This window comes from Propithecus coquereli, unplaced genomic scaffold (assembly GCF_000956105.1).
Source record: "Propithecus coquereli isolate 6110/MARCELLA unplaced genomic scaffold, Pcoq_1.0 Scaffold108, whole genome shotgun sequence".
NCBI lineage: Eukaryota > Metazoa > Chordata > Mammalia > Primates > Indriidae > Propithecus > Propithecus coquereli.
Window position 1 is genome coordinate 3,556,201 of NW_012134747.1, and position 19,035 is coordinate 3,575,235.

The 19,035-nt window shown below is 42.6% G+C and overlaps 1 protein-coding gene across 2 annotated transcripts in view; it reads right to left on the reverse strand.

The window, feature by feature from the left end:
* SLC25A13 (solute carrier family 25 (aspartate/glutamate carrier), member 13) overlaps window positions 1-18,335 on the reverse strand; it is a 172,535-nt gene extending 154,200 nt beyond the window's left edge. For both annotated transcript variants that reach the window (XM_012647814.1, XM_012647822.1), the window contains exon 1: window positions 18,137-18,335. In XM_012647814.1, coding sequence (XP_012503268.1) covers window positions 18,137-18,151 — 15 coding nt within the window. In that variant the 5' untranslated portion in view covers window positions 18,152-18,335. The remainder of the gene's footprint in view (window positions 1-18,136) is intronic.
* Between the last annotated feature and the right edge of the window lie 700 nt (window positions 18,336-19,035).

Below are 19,035 nucleotides of genomic sequence, written 5' to 3' on the forward strand. Positions count from 1 at the left end.
GCACATTCAAGTCACTTGAAGGGCTTTTATGTTTTATAAAAGCCCAAGCCCGACCAAAGGTCAATCAAATCAGAATCTCTACAATGGGTTATCTTTAAAGCTCCCCAAAAGATTACAATGTGAAGGTGGACTGTGAACCACTAGACTAGAACCCAAGGACCCAGCCTCAGCTGCTACATCACCAATTGTACAGCATTAGCCCTTCCTTAGCAATATTTCCCCAGTCACCCTCCCAAGCCTGAAAAATCTGAAAGCTAAGACAAGCGTAGGCTTACACTGAAAATTCTACCATCAGAAAGTAATTATTTACCCTAGATATGAAGTAAAAACTGCACAAGGAAGCTCAGTAAAAGCAGGCTTTCTGTGTATGTGTGTGTGTGTGTGTGTATGCAAGCATGCAGCGCGACAAGCAGATAAACCAGGTAGAAGGAGAAACGTTCCTGTATAGTCTTTTGTACGTGAGGAAATAAATGAAGTTGGATCCCACTGAAAGGCACTTTTGGCTGTGACATAACTTAGAAGCTGGGGCCCATACTCCTGCTCCTCTACCTTCCAGTACTGCAGAGACTTGAAGGCTAAAACTACATTTCCCAGACTCTCTTGCAGCTATGTGGCCTACATGCTGTCAAACAGACAAAATTGGGTGAGATTGGAAGGCAAAGGTTTGGAAGTTGGGGACCACACTTTCACTGCCTCTGCCACCAAGCACCATGTTAGAAGTGTCTGGTTTTCCTGTGGCAACTTCCAGCCCTCCCATGTCAATGACAGCATGGTCCTGAAATGCTCCTCCCCCCTTGGCAGGTAGTGTTCTGATAGCACAAGAGGCCGCTGCTCCCTTGGTGGCCTGCTCTGCTGCTGGAAGTCATTCCTGTGAGCTCAACCTCAAGTCTGTTTCTTCACCTTCCCAACAAATTCTGTCAAGCCATATAATACCCTGTAATAAATCTCTCTCTGCTTAAACCAGCTAGAGTGGATTTTGTTCTCTGCAAGTGAACCTTGACTGATACAATCAGCAATTGCAAAAGAAAAGTCTAGAATTCCCTGAAACTACACAGCTACCATTAATGTCAGAGGAAGAAAGAAAAAGGTGTCTCATAGAATTTTTAAAAAATAATTTTTTATTGAAGCCATTGAGTCACTCATCCCTCATCCTACAGTTTCCCTACGTTCTGATAAATGAAGAACAGTCATTATGAAAGAAGTTAGTGAAATATAAATTAGTATACAGACAAGATGCCATGTTAAACATTCTTCAGACCACAACATTTCTATGTAATCAACTCTCAAACGTTTGTATCACTCAACGGTTGACTTATAAAGCATCAGACACCACAAATGTTAACCCTCTGGGTAATTACACAAGTGAGTCATTTCAGGGGTGCTGGAGATGATTATCAGAAGGCTTCAGCAGGTTGTCATGTATGTCAGATTTAACTCTGCTCTGTTGTGGATGAACATAAACTATAAAGCCATCATCACTGAAATTCTGGTATTAAGAAGCAGCGTATAACAATTAAGAAATGAATAATGGTGCCTTAGTTGGGCTCTGTTGCCAAAAAAGCTTGAAACACACTAGTTTTAGATTTTACTATTACTGTTATTAACTAAAGTTAATTCCAACAAATGTTCACAAGAGTTAAAAATGGACGAGATGGTATGAATCTTTTCTGAAATAGACATTTTTCTGTTTATATTTTAACTCCTTACAGAGACAGTAGGAGATGCTTTCTTACATTGACATAAGCAGACATCAGCAGCTGTAGAAGAAACACGTGGGCCAGAGGTGTGCTGCTCACGTGGTGACCTTGGGCAAGTCAGTTAACATCTCCGAGGGTTTTTTTGTTTCTTTGTGTGTTTGTTTTGAGACAGGGTCTCTCTCTGTCACCTAGGCTGCAGTGCAGTGGCACGATCATAGCTCACTGCAGCCTCAAACTCCTGGGCTCAAGCAATTCTCCCACCTCAGCCTCCCAAAGTGCTAGGATTACTGGTATGAGCCACCACGCCCGGCCCTGAGTTTTAGTTTCTTCATCTATAAAATGGGTAAAATGATAATAGAGTCCATCTTATCTGTTTCATAAGATTAACCAAACCAAAAAGAATGAAGAAAAAGTGCTCTATAAATCCTAAAGTTAACTAATGTTCATGGTGATTACCATCAGTTATGCTTAAAAAAAAAGGCATGCTGAGAACAAGGCTTTGTAATATTTCTAATCCCAAATATGAATGGAAGGTCCGGATGTCTAACAAGTATTGAACTTAGAAAAAAGCAGCAAAACATGATGGGCCAATAAGAAATGGCTTATCAAAATGCTATTGGATGATCACATCTCATTAGGAAGGCTGGAAAGTCAGCTTGATGCTAAGACTCCATCAACCACACCCAAATCTACCACAGGATAGCCTGGTGGGAAATCCACCCAGATGCCACCAGCAGACGTAGGCGGCCTCAGTCAGCCGAAACGGAAACTTCACAGGCAACCTGCTTCCTCGTGCTGCCCTCTTCCCAATCCAAGTCTCAACCATGAGCATCTGACTGGCAGAGCTTGTATGTCGTGTGCTTGTGTCCTGGTTGCAGGAGAGATGGGAATTGAGGCAAGCCTTCCAAGGTGGGGATCCTCTCCAACACAGGAAAGACAAAGATGATGAGTAGCTGCAGCTGGACCAGCAAGAAGAACCTAATTAGGTAGTTACTAGGCACGTACCTGCCTAATCTCCCTTTTTTTTCAAACAATCCTTGAAGTGCGTAGGATTCTTCGTTTACAGTTGAGAAAACTGCAAGTCAAACAGTTGATCTGCCCCAAGTTCCATGTCTTTCCACAGGGCCACAGCTCAGGCTGTTAGGTTCCCTTACACCAGGGTTTCTCAACTTTGGCCCTACTGACACTTTGTGTTGGATCATTCTTTGTTGTAAGGAGCTGCCTGGTGCATTATAGGATGTTTAGTGGCATCCCTGGCCTGTACCCAGCAGATGCCAGTAGCAATACTGCCCCACCCGCCCCAAGCTGTGACTACCAAAGAACTTTCTCGAGACATTGCCAAAAAGCCCCTAGGCAGCAAAACTACCCACACCCAGCCATCAACTACTCGTTAGATGGCAATGCTCTCCATGCTCACCCATGCAACACAATCACCTATGGGAAGGACGCAACGTACCAGGCCCAGTGCCAGGCACGGAGGAGACAGCCCAAATAGACCAGAGACCCTGCCCCAAGAGGGGAATAGCAGCCTTATCAAGGAATGGTTGGTACACAGTGTATGATGATACACGCCATCACAAGGTAGAACAACAGCAGAACTATGATCCTAATTCTGCTGCAGTTACGGGTCATGGAGGTGAAGTCTTTGGAGATGGATCATCTGTTATTAACCATAGCAATAATGACTAGCTAACATTCACTGGGCCCTTAACTCTGCCCGGCATGGTGCTAAAGGCTTTATATTTGATCTCACTTAAATAATGTATCACTAAAACTCTTTAAGGGGGAAGAGTCATTACTATCCCTGTTTTTCAGATGAGAAAGCTGGGGTATTTAAGAGAGTCTTAAATGAATACTAGTAAATCACAGAGCCAGAAATGACTCTCAAGCCCAGGTTGTTTTGACACTAACTGTATTATAATACCTGGAGGATATGCTCAGAGTTTGGCTAGTAAAGAGGGGGACTTTAAACTATCCTTATGAATTATGCCACTGGACAACATTGTAACTGAAACCAATTTAAAATAGAGTCTTTTTGATTTGTCATTATGACTCATAAATGCCCACCGTTCAGTAGAAGGCAGACCTGCCTAATGCAGAATATTATTCTGAACTCGGTCTCAATTTTTTTTAAAGCATCAAGGTTACAGTATAATTAGGAACCAGCTGCAATTGTAATTACTGCTCCCAATATAATTTGTTACATATTAGCAAGTTTCAAATTACTACTGCTCCTTAAATGAATAAAAACTGATTGTGCTGTTCTGAAGACTGGGATGCATATTCCTGATGGGGAACAAAGGAATATAAAAAGTATATGACATATTTATAAAGTGCTGAAAGGCTCTACTTAGGAGATCACAAGTTGCTGAAGCCCAGATAATGCTGTAAAAAGTTAAAATGACTTCTGAGAGAGAATAGGTAACTTAATAAATACAGAGGAAGAAAAAGCTAAAAATGAAAGGACAATAAAGAAGTTGCTTCCACTACATACCTTACCTATTCAAAATTCTGCTATGCATCAACCTCATCTAACTGAAGCATAGTCAAGAACCTAGAAGGAAGCAAAAAGGAAAAAGCAAAGGAGCCCTCTGCACAGCCAGGTGCCTCATCCCAAAGACTATACACCATTTCTCTTGAGAGCCCTCCTAGGTCCTCTTCCACAACCCATACGCTTTTGACGTGACCCTAAGCAACTTCTCTGATTGCAAACTCACAGCTAACACTTCTATAAAGCTTACTATGTCTCAAGCTCTGTTCTAAGCTTTGCAAACATTAGTACAGTGACTCACCCAACAGCCCCAGGAAGTAGGTACCACTATGTCCCTTTTATGGATGAGGAAACTGAGGTCCAGAGAGGTTGAGTAACTTGCCCAAGGCACACAGCTAGTAAGTGGTAGAATGTAATTTGAACACAAATCCATGATTTGAACCATTATGTTGCACTGCATTTCAGAGGAAAAGAGAGCAGGAGATTGAAAGGGTGAGAACCAAGAGATCAAAAGAAAATTAAAACACATCAACCAATTGTAACATATGGGCCTTATTCACATGACAATTAAAGAACTATTTAAAAAATTAAAAGACAAGAGGGGAAATGTGTACAGAATAGATAATCCGAAGGTACTGAAGAATTACTGTCATTTTTTAGGTGGATAATGATATTTTTAGAGATACATACTAAAATATTTATAGATACCATGATGATAGCTGGGGTTTGAAAAAAATTGGAGGATGGGAGGGGGTGAGAGGGTGTGACCATAAACTGATAACAGCTACTGGTTAGATAAGGAGATGAGGGTTCATTATACTATTCCAGTCTTGTACATTATGGGAAATTTCCCTAGAGAGAAGTTTAAAAAATGATGCTGTTCTTCAAGGATTAAGTCAAATGCCTCTTCCTCCAAGATTTTCCAGATTATCCAACCAGATTTTCCTCATAGAATGTTTGCTATTTGAACCTATTTTATGAGCCTTGCAATCAGACGTTTAAATTCTGACTCTATCAATAACCAGCAACGTGACTTCTTTTCTCATCTGTTGAGAGAGTGAGAGAGAGAATAAGGATTAAGTGAAAAGTAGCACAACCTGGGACCGAATCTAGCAGTACCTTGCTTCCTGTTTACCTGTGTACTTTCCATATTCAGAGTGACCCAGATGACTGATTCAGCAGTGGATACCTGAGCCCTGGGGGGGAATCTCTGGCCTTTCTGAACTAATCAGATTTCCTCTGAAGATGGGAACCAGCAGATTCCAGGCAGAGCTAGCAGCCAGGTCACCTTGGTTGATGATGTGGCACCCAGTGGCGGGTCATAAACTCCTGGAGTTGAACAACAACAAAAAGTAAACTGGTTCCCTACCTTTCATCTTATACCAAAATCACTGCAGATGAATCGATTACAGTTAATCTTTAAAGACTGAGAGAGAATTTTTTAAAGTGCTAGAAAAATGCATGAGTGGTTTCTTATGTAATATAAACTAGGGAAGCTGGTTTTAAACATGACATAGCCCAGAAGTGATAAAGGAAAAGACTGATAAATATTTAACAGAAAAAAATTTTTTAAAGTGAATATAGGCCGGGGGCAGTAGATCACACCTGTAATCCTAGCACCATGGGAGGCTGAGGCAGGACGATCTCCTGAGGTCAGGAGTTCAAGACCAACCTGAGCAAAAGTGAAACCCACCCCTACTGAAAACAGAAAAATTAGCAGGGCATGGTGGTCGGTGCCTGTAGTCCCAGTTGCTCGGGAGGCTGAGGCAGGAGGATTGCTTGAGCTCAGGAGTTCGAGGTTGCAGTGAGCTATGATTGTCACACTGCACTCCAGCCTGAGCTACAGAGTGAGACGCTGTCTCAAAAAAAAAAAAAAAGAATCAATTAAACATCAAACAACTGAGAAAAAAATAACGCACAACAGATAAAACAAAGGGGCAACGTTGTTCATTTAAAAGCACTCAGAACAAATCAATGTGAAAATGAAAAGGCAAATAACCCAATAGTAAACTAGGCAAAGGTCAAGACCAGGCTCATCTCAAGTTGCTGGTGGACACCACAAATGGGCTAACTGAAATCTCCATGAACCACCATAAAAACAGAATCTGGGGCTGAGCTTTTACTTCTGGAACTGAGATGGGAGACAATGAAAAGAAGGAATTCAAGGAATCCTTGAACTCAGGCAACATCAACCAGCAATAAAATGAATGTGTGAATGCTCAGAAGTGGATGAAAGCCCTTGCCAGTGGGCACGGCAAAGTCAAAGAAGAGACCTGATACCACCGGTCTTGTCCTTGAAGTCACCTGATGACCCAGTGTACCACTGAGAGTAGCTGGTCTGAAACAGACACACAGTTTGGACCTGCTGGGCATTTTGCCCTCTAATGTAGCTGGACTCCCTTAATCAGAAAGGAGAGTGTTTCTCCAGGCGCCGCCTTTTGAAGCAGACTTTCCACAGTCATAGGGATCCATCCGCCCTGGGACAGCCCAATCCCTGCCAAGGTCTGTTCTGCAGTTACGACTCTCCATCGTGCGTGCACTTGGAGATTACCCACGGACAACTCAAGTACTTCCAAATTCTCATTATTTTTTGGGGGGGTAGGGAGGGATTGAGCAAATGGTTTACTAGAAAAAGAAAAATGTTTCCCACAAAACACACACATGTAGCATGAAATCCCCTTGTCCCTTTCACTTTGCCATGGGTTGGCACACCAAGTAAACGAACAATCCAGCAGTCTCAATGCTATGTAACAGTTACTCTGCAGGATATCTCTGTCTAGAGGAGGTCTCTGTCCTCAGGAGCTTAAAATCAAGTAGGGAACATAAAATTTAAGAAGCAGCGAGGATCATGCTCCTTCAGAGCCTCAACATCATTATCTCATCCAAGATAATTTAAAAATGATTCAATACCTGTTATGGGCTGAATTGTATTCTCCTCCCCTCTCACAATTCACATGTTGAAGTCCAAACTCCAGTACCTCAGAACATGATGGTATATGAAGATAAGGTCTTTGAAGAGATTTTTTTTTTTTTTTTTTGAGACAGAGTCTCGCTTTGTTGCCCTGGCTAGAGTGAGTGCCGTGGCGTCAGCCTAGCTCACAGCAACCTCAAACTCCTGGGCTCCAGCGATCCTCCTGCCTCAGCCTCCCAAGTAGCTGGGAGTACAGGCATGTGCCACCATGCCCGGCTAATTTTTTCTATATATATATTTCAGTTGTCCACATCATTTCTTTCTATTTTTTGGTAGAGATGGGGTCTCGCTCTTGCTCAGGCTGGTCTCGAACTCCTGACCTTGAGTGATCCATCCGCCTCGGCCTCCCAGAGTGCTAGGATTACAGGCATGAGCCACCACGCCCGGCCTTTTGAAGAGATTATTAAATTGAAATGAGATCATTAAGGGGACCCTAATCCAATATGACTGGTGTCCCTATCAGAGGAAATTAAGATACAGACACAGAGGGACCCACATGAAGACACAAGGAGAAGACAGACAGCCATCTGCAAGCCAAGCAGGGAGGCCTCAGAAGAAATTAACCCTGCTGGGATTTTGATCTCAGGCTTTTAGCCTCCAGAATTGTGAAAAAATAAATTTCTGCTATTTAAGCCACCCAGTCTGTGGTACTTTGTTATGACAGCCCTAGCAAACTAACAATTCCATTTCACATACAGTCCATATTTGAGTTGCTCTAATTGGGCCAATTCTTTTCATTCGTTATTCATTTTGGATCCCTGGGCTCAAGCACTGTATTTGGTTGTCACGTCTCTTTGGGAGTCTCCTTTACTCAGCCTTTTTCATTCATTACATTGACATTCTTGAAGTCAGGCCAGAGGTCTTATAGAATGTTCCACTTTCTGGATTTGTCTGATTGTTTCCTCATGATTAGATTCAGATTAAACATTTTTGGCAAGAACTCTCCTAGGGTCATGTTGTATAATTACCATTGCATAATATCAGCAGGTATGTAATGCTAGTTTATCCCACTTATTGATGATCACTTGGCTGAAGCAGGTACCTTCATTGTAAAGATACTTTTTTCTCTTTGTAAATAGTAATTTACAAGGAGATACTCTGAGACGATGGAAATTCCAACAATCTTTTACCAAAGATTTTAATATCCATTGACTGAATTGATTATTACTTGCAGGTTAAAAAATGATTTTTTTTTTCCTTTTTCTAATTTTGGAATACCTTCCACCTTTATCAGCTGGCATTCTTCGGTAAAAACAAAAAACAAAAAACAAAAACAAAAAAAACCGCTTTATCTCTCTCCCCTCCATCTTACTTTGACTCCTTTTGGGAAGCAATAATTGTCATTCATTAGGCATTGATGGATTATTTTAAAATTCAATGTGTTACAATCCATTTCCAATTGATTTATTTTTATTGTGGTAAAATATACATACCATAAAATTTATCATTTTAACCACTTTAAGTGAATAATTCAGTGGCATTAAATACATTCACAGTGTATAACCATCACTACTACCCATTGCATTATCCCAAACACAAACTTTCTGCCTATTAACCAATATCCAATTGATTTTTAATAGCTATTACTTTTCATCACAATTACGACACATACTCATAATATATATACACTTACATATATAATATAGACACATACACCTAAGTGTATGTATTTAAAGAATGAAAATCACTTTTAACTCAGTGCATCATCTGAGTATTAACAACTGTTAATATTCAAACTTAGCCAACTAAAATATACCTTTATGCAAAAAGCTGGTGGACCCAGACAACAACATCTGAACCCACTGACCAAACGTAACATCACAGAAAACGACCAAGAATTACACATCTCCCAGTGTGAATAGGCAGTACAAAGTACCCAGTAACCTGATGGGAGACACCCAGCACTAACAAGGAAGTATTCTAGCCGAAAACAAAAAATAAGACCCTAACTTGATCAAGCTTCTAGATCAACCTATCACTTGCGGGAAACACTGAGGCCAGAGGAACACCGCAAGGATACAATCAGCAAAGTCCAAATTGTGGGAAACCACAGGAAAGATGACCCAATTCCCTCATCAAATAAACTGAAAGAAAATAAAAGCAAAACAAGGGGGCAGGAGAACCTATAGATTAACAAGATTTAAAAGACATACAAACCAAATGCTATGTGTGCACTGTGTCTGAATCCTGAATAGAACAAATCAACTGCAAAAACTGTAAACTTAGGATAAGGGTTTTAACATCCCTACAAGATCTTCAAGAAATGGAGAAACAGAACTAAGACTTCTTTAGAAAAATGAAGAGAATATATAAAAGAAAAATCTGACCACTAATACAAAGAAATGACAAGAAACTTTCCTATCTCCGGCTGAGGCTAATCTCTAAGTTAAATAAACTAACAAACAAATAAATAGGTGCCCACTATTTCCTGCTACACTGTTGCCATATAGCTTTATGGCCAAGAATTTAAATAGGGGTTATATGTCCCCTTCACAAACTGCCGTGAAGGATATGGAAATGGAATGAGTGTGAGGTAATACAGAAGAAGTATAAAATTAAAAGTATTAAAAACACAGCCAAGGCTGGGCACGGTGGCTCATGCCTGTAACCCCAACACTTTGAGAGGCCAAGGCAGGAGGAACACTTGAGGCCAGGAATTCAAGACTAGCCTGGGCATCATAGTGAGACCCCAATGTCTACAAAAAATTTAAAAAGTAGCCAGGCATGGTAGTGCACACCTGTAGTCCTAGCTACTTGGGAGGCTGAGGCGGGAGGATTGCTTAAGCCTAGGAGTTCAAGACCAGACTAGGCAACATAGGGAGAACCCATTCCTACAAAAAAAAAAAAAAATTAGTGGGGCCTGATGGTGCACACCTGTAGTCCCGGCTACTCAGGAGGCTGAGCCCAGTAGTTCAAAGTTACAGTGAGCTATGATTGCACCACTGCACTCCAGCCTGGACAATCAAGTGAGACCCCATCTCTTAAAAACCAAAAAACATTAAAAAACAAAAATACAGTTAAGACCAAGGAGACTTTAGCTAACTAAAGAGTATAAATTTTATTCTGTAGGCAACAAAAGCCACATTTTGTAGCAAGGTAAATTAAAGAGGACAATATAACACAGTGGTTATGTGCTTGGGCTCTGGAGCCAAGTTGTCTGTGTTCAAAACATAGCTCTACTACTCATAAACTATGTGACCTTGGACAAGTTACTTAATCTCTCTGTGTCTCAAGGAACTTAACTACTCTGTACAGGTGAGTTACCTCATCTGTATTATGGAGATAACAGCACTTACATGCCATGAGATTGTTAAGAAGATCAAATTACCAGATATAAAGAATGTTTACAACAGTGTCTGACTTTTATAAGTATTATATAAACACAAACTAATGTTGTTTTATTGTGTGAATAACCTTTCTGAGCCTTAGGTTTCTTACCTGACAAATAAGGTTATCAACACCTTCCCTGCTACCTTGTAGATTATTATAAAGTTCAAATAATGAAGCTTGGGTCTTCATATTATCTGGTTACTTTAATCCCAGTAGACCTTGAGCTTCTTGAAAACAAATCCAATAGCTTACTCATTTTTGGAAGGCCAGCACAGTATAGGGGCAGACAAATAGTTGGTGTCAATTACACACTTGAATGCATCTTTTAAAACTGTAAAGTGCTGTACCCATGAACATAGTACTCCTATTATCATGGCAACTAGGGCCAATCTTAGAAAAGTCCTTTGGCAGTTCTGGGCAGAATGGAGAGGGAGGTGCAGGGAACAGACCAAAGGCAAGGAGACCAGTGTGGAAGCTATGGCAATGGTAGAGCTAAAAAGTAATGAGGACCTTAATTTAAATATTGAAGACTGGACATACCTGCTCCAGGGAAGTAGAAGGGTTTAACCGACCCATCTCTTTCTCCACATCCAAATTCCTACCAATGGTGCCTCTCCTAGTTGCCCATTAACAGGTACTTAACTGAACTAACTGGAATCTTTAACTAGTAGGACAGTGAAGTTGCAGGCTGAAAGTAAGGAATGACCAAGAAGATGGATTTAGTTGTAGGTTAACAAGAGTTAGAAATATATTTGAGATAGACAAGCTGAGATTTCCAGCAAACAGCCTAAAACGCAGGGCTGGAGCTGGAGAGAGCTACGCAGGCTGAGGAGCGACAGCCCCCCATTCAAAGGACAGGTGAAGCTGCAGGAGCTGGAGAGAGAGAGGATCTCGGGCAGAGCCCTGGGGGACACCAACATTCAGGGGAAGCAGAAGGACAAAGAAAAGCCTGCAAGGGAGAATAAAGGAGTAATATGAGAGGTTAGAGGCCAGGATGAGAGGAGACACCATGAAAGCAGACGGCAGGCATTCCAGGAAGAAGGGGTAGGACACGGGGTCACATGAGGCCAGAAATGAGGAGGACAGGCCCAAAGTTTAGAAGTGAGATAACTGGTAGCCTTTAAGAGAGAATGATCAGCATTTAACTGAGTCAGCTTGACCCAACAAGAGGGTCTGTCTGGTTGAACTGGCCACAAAAGTAGGGTTTGCTCAGTTGCTGTTAAATACTCTGCTAAGGGAATTGCATGCCTACGACAAAGGCACATCCTCCTAACCCCCAAGCAGAACCAACATCATCTACAGGTTCACGCACTACTCTGTCCCAAGACCCATCCTATAGAAACAAAGGAAACCTGAAGAATAGGTGGTTATGAGGCAGCAAATGCCCGCCAGGGAGAGCAGGAAGTGCTCATCAGAGAATGCCGTAATAGAGACATAATCCTCACAGAGAGTGGAGGACAAAGGGAGGAACGGTTCCCTATAAGAACTCATCACGAGCAGAGGCTGCTATAGGACAAAAGGTCTAAGAGGCGAAAGCACTGAAGCGTCAGAGCTCCTCTGGCCATCTTCTAAAACATCTCAACATCCAAACAGATCTGCTTCTTGATTTTCTAACATATTGCCTTTCAATCCTCCCCATCCAACCCCAACCCTTCATTTGCTGACCAACACCTGTAAGGCTTGTGACCTAAGCCAGGGAACATTGGCACCAGATGGCCCTGGCAGTTAGCCAGGGAGAGAGCTACAGGACCAGGCGTACTCTGCAATGTTTCCCACCTCCAGCACCTACTCTGACCATAGAAAACCACTGACTCACGTTGCTGAAGACAAATGGAGCTTTTAAATTTTGGCAATAAAACCTCTATTCTAAAATAATCACAAAACTGTATAACTTAATGCCTGAGCACCCAAGAGACAAGGGGCAGGACTGAAAAGAAATCATCAAGAAAGAAGAGAACTTAGAGGAACCCCTCTATATCCTTCTTTTAAACTGACACCCCAAGGACTTTAATCTCCCTGCACTCCTTTCTTATCCCAAGAAGGAGACAGCAAAGGATCACCTGAAGCAAATAAACCAAAATAGTCTTGAACAGTGGTTGTCAAGCTTTTAAAAACCCTGAGGTTCAGGCCACACCTGAGTTCAATTCAATCAGAATCTCCAGGGTGAGACCCAAGCATCGGCATTTTTTAATCCCTGTCCAGAACATTTCAATATGCTGAGAACCACTGGCCAATAGAGCCAAAAGCAAAGGAAGTTCAAGGGAAGTTGGACCAACTACAGATTTTCCTGGGACTCCCAAATTTTTCTTCTCCTGGTAAAAGGGGTCGGGATTGAGGAGGGAAGAGTGAGCATCATTGTGTTATATAAATTCCAAGGCCCCTCCAGCTCTAACAATTTAAGAAACCTTAAAACCCAAACATTAATGGAACCATGGAAACTTGCTGTTTTAACAGTCATCATCGCGATAGCATAAAAAACAACTCAAACTTACTTTCCTTCCTTCCTAGCACAAAAACTGATTTGTGTTATTATGATATCACCAAATACCTAGCAGAGTTTTTAACACAGGGGAGAGAAAAACTGCCATTTGAAGAGTATCCTTAATAACCTCAACCACATTTTAGCCTTAATAACAAACCTCTGAAAAGGGTTTTATTATAGTTGAAAAACATGAAAAACATGGAGGTTAAATACATAGCTCAAGTCCTAAGTCGTGGAAACTGCATTAAAATTTCTACAAAGATATGACAAGAGTGATAGTTATACAACTCTGTACATATACTAAAACCCAATAAATGGGTAAATTGTATGATATATGAATTATATCTTAATAAAGCAGTCAAAAAAGGGGTATATGACAATTTCTGCCCTGTAGGGATTTACAATCTTGTTGAAAAGACAAGAAATACACTTAACAAATAAATGTTGAAATGAACCATACACTGAGTAACAAAGGCATTCTAAGATTAAAAACTACTGGGCAGGCTGGGCATGGTGGCTCACACCTATAATCCTAGCACTCTGGCAGGCCAAGAAGGGAGGATCTCTTGAGGTCAGTAGTTCAAGACCAGCCTGAGCAAGAGCAAGATCCTGTCTCTACTAAAAATAGGAAAAAAAAAAAACTACCAGACAGGGATGATCAGGAAATATACATGTCCACAACTGATGGCACATGAATTCTCACACATGTACCTTTGCAAAGGGAACTCTTTTTAAGGCTTGGGAGAGGAGGGGTTCAGAGCAAACACTCTGACAACAGACTGGCAAGGTTCAAATCAAGACTGGAGGACTTACTTGCTATACAACCTGGAGAAATTACTTAACCTCCCTGGACCTCAGTTTTCTCACCTGTAAATTGAGGACAAAAGCAGAAAGCACCTACTTCCTGGTATTGTGAAAATTAATTGAGCTATTATTTGTAAAGCACTGAGAAAAGTACCTGGCACACAATAAGCACTATGTAGGCGGTTCCTAAACAAAATCTGGTTTATACTGAAGCACCTGACCGCCCCTCCTAAGCTGTCTCCCACACACTCTATTCTCAACGACTCCAAACCAACAGGCAGGCACATGGTGCAGAAGGCAAGAGCACAGACTAGAGCAAGACTGGCAAGATGTGAACCCCAGCTCCATAATTCCCTAATTATCAGATCTTGGGCCACTTTCAACACCTTTTGCTCAGTCTTCATGTAAAAAACAGGATGATAGTAACTAACTCACACAGCTGTGAGAGGCATTAATTGAGTTAGCAATGAAAAGCATTAGAACCAAATCTGGTATCTAGTAAGCACACAATAAGTGTAAGCTGCTTTTTATTTTTTTTTAATTACATGCTGCTGCCAAAATGTGGCATGAGGTCTCACCTCCCTGCCTTTCGCTTGTTTCCGACTGGATCTTTCTTCTTCCCCATCCACTCCTTGTGAAATACTATCACTTCTCAGAAGTCTTCCCTCACCTGCAGAGATATGGGCTCCATTCCTGATGTTCTCATAGCCCCTGTAGTAGGGCATTTCCATCAGAGAACTTAGCCCCTAGAAGTGGTTTTGGTTTTCCTGAAGGCCCAAATGGAGTCCAATTCATTTTATTTTATTTTATTTTATTTTATTTATTTTAGAGACAAGGTCTCACTCTGTCACCCAGGCTAGAGTGTAGTGGTACAATCCCAGTTCACTGAAGCCTTGAACTCCTGGGCTCAAGCAGTCCTCCCACCTCAGCTTCCCAAGTCGCTGGTACTACAGGTGTGGGCCACCGTGCCAGGCTCAATTCATTTTAGTACCCTCAGTTTAGTCCCATTTGCAATGATGGAGAGAATACAATGCAGAGTTCTAAATGAATCAATGATCAACAACTTATTCAAGAATGGAAAATCAATACTAAGTGTACTAGTCCTACAGACCAAATTTTCATTATCATTAATGCTTTAATGTGTCCCAAAATTTCTTTCTTTTAGTTCTAGGCTAATTTCACCCAAATTATTGGTCCATGTCCAGTTTTACACCAGACCATCTCTCATGCTTGCACTCACTCAAGTGAGCATATTCTAATTTTTAACAGCCTCAAATAGTTCATTTACATCAGTCTTAAGGTATAAACTTAACCAATGACAAAGAAGGAATGTCCAGTACAATGAAAAAGGAGCAAAGGCAAAGGAGAGAATGACCCCTCAATCACCACTTTTTAAAACTTCGTTTTTTGGGGGAAGGGGCCACAAAATTTAAAAAATAAAAATAAAAATTCATTTTTTGTGGAGCTAGCAGGTTTTGGAAGTTTTTAAAAGAAATAATCAAAACAACACAAATAGGATAGGCAGATCTAACAAGGGAACCCATAAGGATTATTCCTATAAAAGTAGGGAGCAAGAGAATGGAAGCTTTTTGAGTTCATCTCAAAATACTGAGTTTTAGATCAATGTTACTTCATGAAAAAAACAACACCTCTTACACCATTAAGTAGTAATCTTCATGGAAGAAATCAAAATAAAAAGCAGCGAAAGACTAGATTCTCAGGCTCCACATTTAAACTATTTAAAGAAGGACATGAATAATTAGTTACATTTCAATAAGTATAAAGAATACAGAAACTAAGATGAGATCAGGAGGAAATTGCTAATTGTGGCTAAGTCCATCCAGAAAGTATCAGGAACAAGTCCGCTTAAATATTCACACAATTCACCCCAGTGAGTGCAGTGTGAGTGCTGGAATTCTACAACTGAATCCCCAGGTTCTCAGACTCCTCAACTTTTAACTTCTACCCCCAGATGAGATGGTTAAGCCTATGGCTCTGCGTTCCACTGGCAACACAGAGTACCTACGCTCCAGGGAAAAAGCAAGGAGCACAGCCTTTAACTCAGACTGTCCAATGCCAACTAGCAGCTCACAGAATCGACCTCTAAGGCTGGTGCCCAAAGGCAACTCAATAAGAGATATTCCTGCACTAAGCTAGACCAGCAGCTTCATTTGTGGACCTTTTAAAGCTACATTTACCAACTGCCACTGAGCCACAATAAGGGACATTGCAAGAAATGGCCTTATGGAACCCACACACATATATTTGGGGTGATGAGGTATTTTCGAATGCAGTTCACCCACAGCATGTAAAAGAGCATAGTGAGAAACTCAGCTCAGGTAGTAGTACAAGGACACCTCTCTCTCCCAAGTAACAGACCTCACTGATGGTTTTCTCTACGCTTTAGCTGCTAGAAAATGCAGTCACCTCTAGCAAGAACTTTAGTCCTGGCTTCATCTTACTTTCCCTTGTTTCTTGTTTTCTCTTCTACTCAGACTTGATTTTGACAGATCTTGTTGGATTGTAAATATACATGTATATGACATGAGCCATCAGAAACTCTAGAGAGAGATGAATTTAAATGAATTAATAAACAAAAACACAAGTTCCCAAATAGTAAAAATGAAATGAATGTTTCATTTTCCCTGACTCTCACTACTGGGTGAAAATAACTGCCCTTGATATGATGTGACACTTTAGTACAATCAAAAAGTTGAACCTGCTTCCATGCCACTTACTTTACTTCCCTTAAGTCTTCTCTTATACGCACTCCATTGCTATGCACACTCCTCAATTAGGTTCCTTCATCTCTAAATAAAATTATTTAAGTCATCTGCAGATATAAAAATAACAGTGAATAATGGGTATCTATTCCCACCTACTCTAGGGAACGAATTCATACCATGCCTTGTACTGTAGCTCTGTGCACATGTAATACAAAGAAAAGGTCAAAGGCTACAGGGTTTGAAAGGGTTAATGCAGCTTCCAAAAGTGAACCCTAGTGACACTCAGGAATCATACACACACACACACACACACACACACACACACACACACACCTGTGTGTTCATACACACACATACAATGGTGCACACACACCCAGAGCACTTTCCTGAAGATAGAACTCAGAATAATTACAGAAAACAGAAAAGCCACTTAGGCCACATAGTGTACCAACATGAAGAAGTCTACAGATTTGGGGAGCCTGGAGAGACTTAAGTCATAGAACAGCATTTAAATATATTTGTCTGCTTACAATTTCCATTGCAAATGTGATTAGTTTGCTTGAATAAATAGGAATATGATGTGTTGGCCATGTTTTCCTCTTGAGGGTTATCACAGAGTTTTGATTAAGGACAAATGTTTCAAATGTTGGGCGTATTTAAGTTCACTGCGCTTAAAATGAGCTAAGAAGTTGTATACGCTTGATTAAAGGGCTGCCTTCGTGAACTTAAATTAAAAGCAATAAATTCTAATGATTCAAGTGATTGGGAATAAATATGGTATTCTGCCAGAAGAGGTGAAATGCAGTCCAAAGAGAATGATATGGTGTCCAGGTTTCCAGAAATGTGAAAGAGGAAAGGTCAAACTGTCGGAGTTGCCTTTCCTCTGTATTAGTGAATGATTCACATTACATAGAATTCCTTTTAAGTAGAACTTCACAGGAGTGACAGGCTCCCAGGACAATCTGTTTTGTCATTTGCAAAAAGGAGGCTCTCAAATGCTCTCAAAAACTGGTATGTAACTGTTGTCAGATGGGGTTGAGGGGAAGGATGGGGAAGGGGAGAGGGGAGGGTCCCTGGACTTGGTAAGCACAAAAACGCAGGCCGTCTCCGTGGCGGTTTCCAAAACGGAAGTCAAGGTGACTTCTTCACCCGCGGGAGGGCGGAGCCCTTGCAACGTAATAGGATCAGGCTTCAGGCCGGGCTGTGTCCCCAGGAAGGAGAAGCCCGGGTCAACAACAACCGGGGTCAGGCGCAGGAGCGCGCGGGGGTAGCCGAGGGGACCTGCTGACCCCCAGCCCCTGCCCGCCCGGGCTGTGCCGGGCCCCAATCGCGCCCGCCCTCCTCGCCCGCCTTGGCTCAGCCCTGTCGGGCGCCAACTCCCTCCGCGAGCCAAGGGGGAGTGTCCAGCCGGCAAAGTTTCTGCTGCAAGATCGGGCTTCGGTCCTCGCTACGGCCGCATGTGCTGCCCGGGATGTGCGGTCCCCGCCCTCCTCCCGCGGCTGCAAGATGGAACAGCTGCCCGGCACCCCATTTTGCTTGTCCTGACGCGCCAGCCAAGGCACGTGAGCGCCCGAGCCTCTTGCGCCCCCCGGGCCTGTCCGGCCGGCGCTCCCCGGGGCCTGGGCCGACGCTTACCTTGGCGGCCGCCATGCTTCACCCCGGGTGCGGGCGGCTGCGGGACCCACTCTCCGGCTGGCTCGCGCTCCGGGCCCGGTGGCTCACTTCCCGTCCCGGCTGCGGCGGGGGCGGCGATACGGCCCGGCAACGTGCGCGCCCGGCCTGCCTCCCTACGCCCTCCCGCCTGCGCGGGTCATGCGGGCGCCGCCCGCCCATTGGCTGGGCCCGGCCCGGGCCGCCGGGGCGCGCGTGATCCGGCGGCCTCTGCCCTGTGGCCGGGGAGGGCCCAGGTGCTGGGGGCAGTGGCGGGGACAAGGACACGTGACCCCGCTGCGCTGTCCAGCAGCGGCGGCCTCAGCGTCAAGGGCCGAGGGACCTTGGTGGGTGCGAGCCCGTCACGTGAGGGCAGGTAGCCTGGCAAGGGAAGCTGCTGGCTTTGGCTGGGGCCAGGGGCTACTCTTGGGCCCTCGGGATGATCAAGTAAGGATAGTCTGGACAAAGCCAGGGGAAGTTGAGAACTCCACTAGGTCACATGCTTGGCCAGGTTTTCCTTGTGTATTTCCTTTCAAAGGCGTTCCATTCTGCATTGTCATATAATGAATCAAAAAACCTTTTGATCCAAAGGCATTGAAGGGAAGGAGAGATTGCAGATGTTGCTGGCAAGCCTATTTTTAGCTCAAATTTCGTAAGTACCCAACAAGTGAATATAGTGCAGAACATATATTTGTGGTACAGAAGAGGTCAGAAGGCCCAGGGTCAAATACACATCCTCCAGAATAGTCCCTACTAAAATAAATATGTCAAAATTTTAATTAATTGAAAAATTGAATGGATGACCTCCAGGTCTTATTCCTCTTCATCAGGATTTCATTCATTTATCCCTGTCATCAAAATGTACTACAATGTTGGTCAAGACA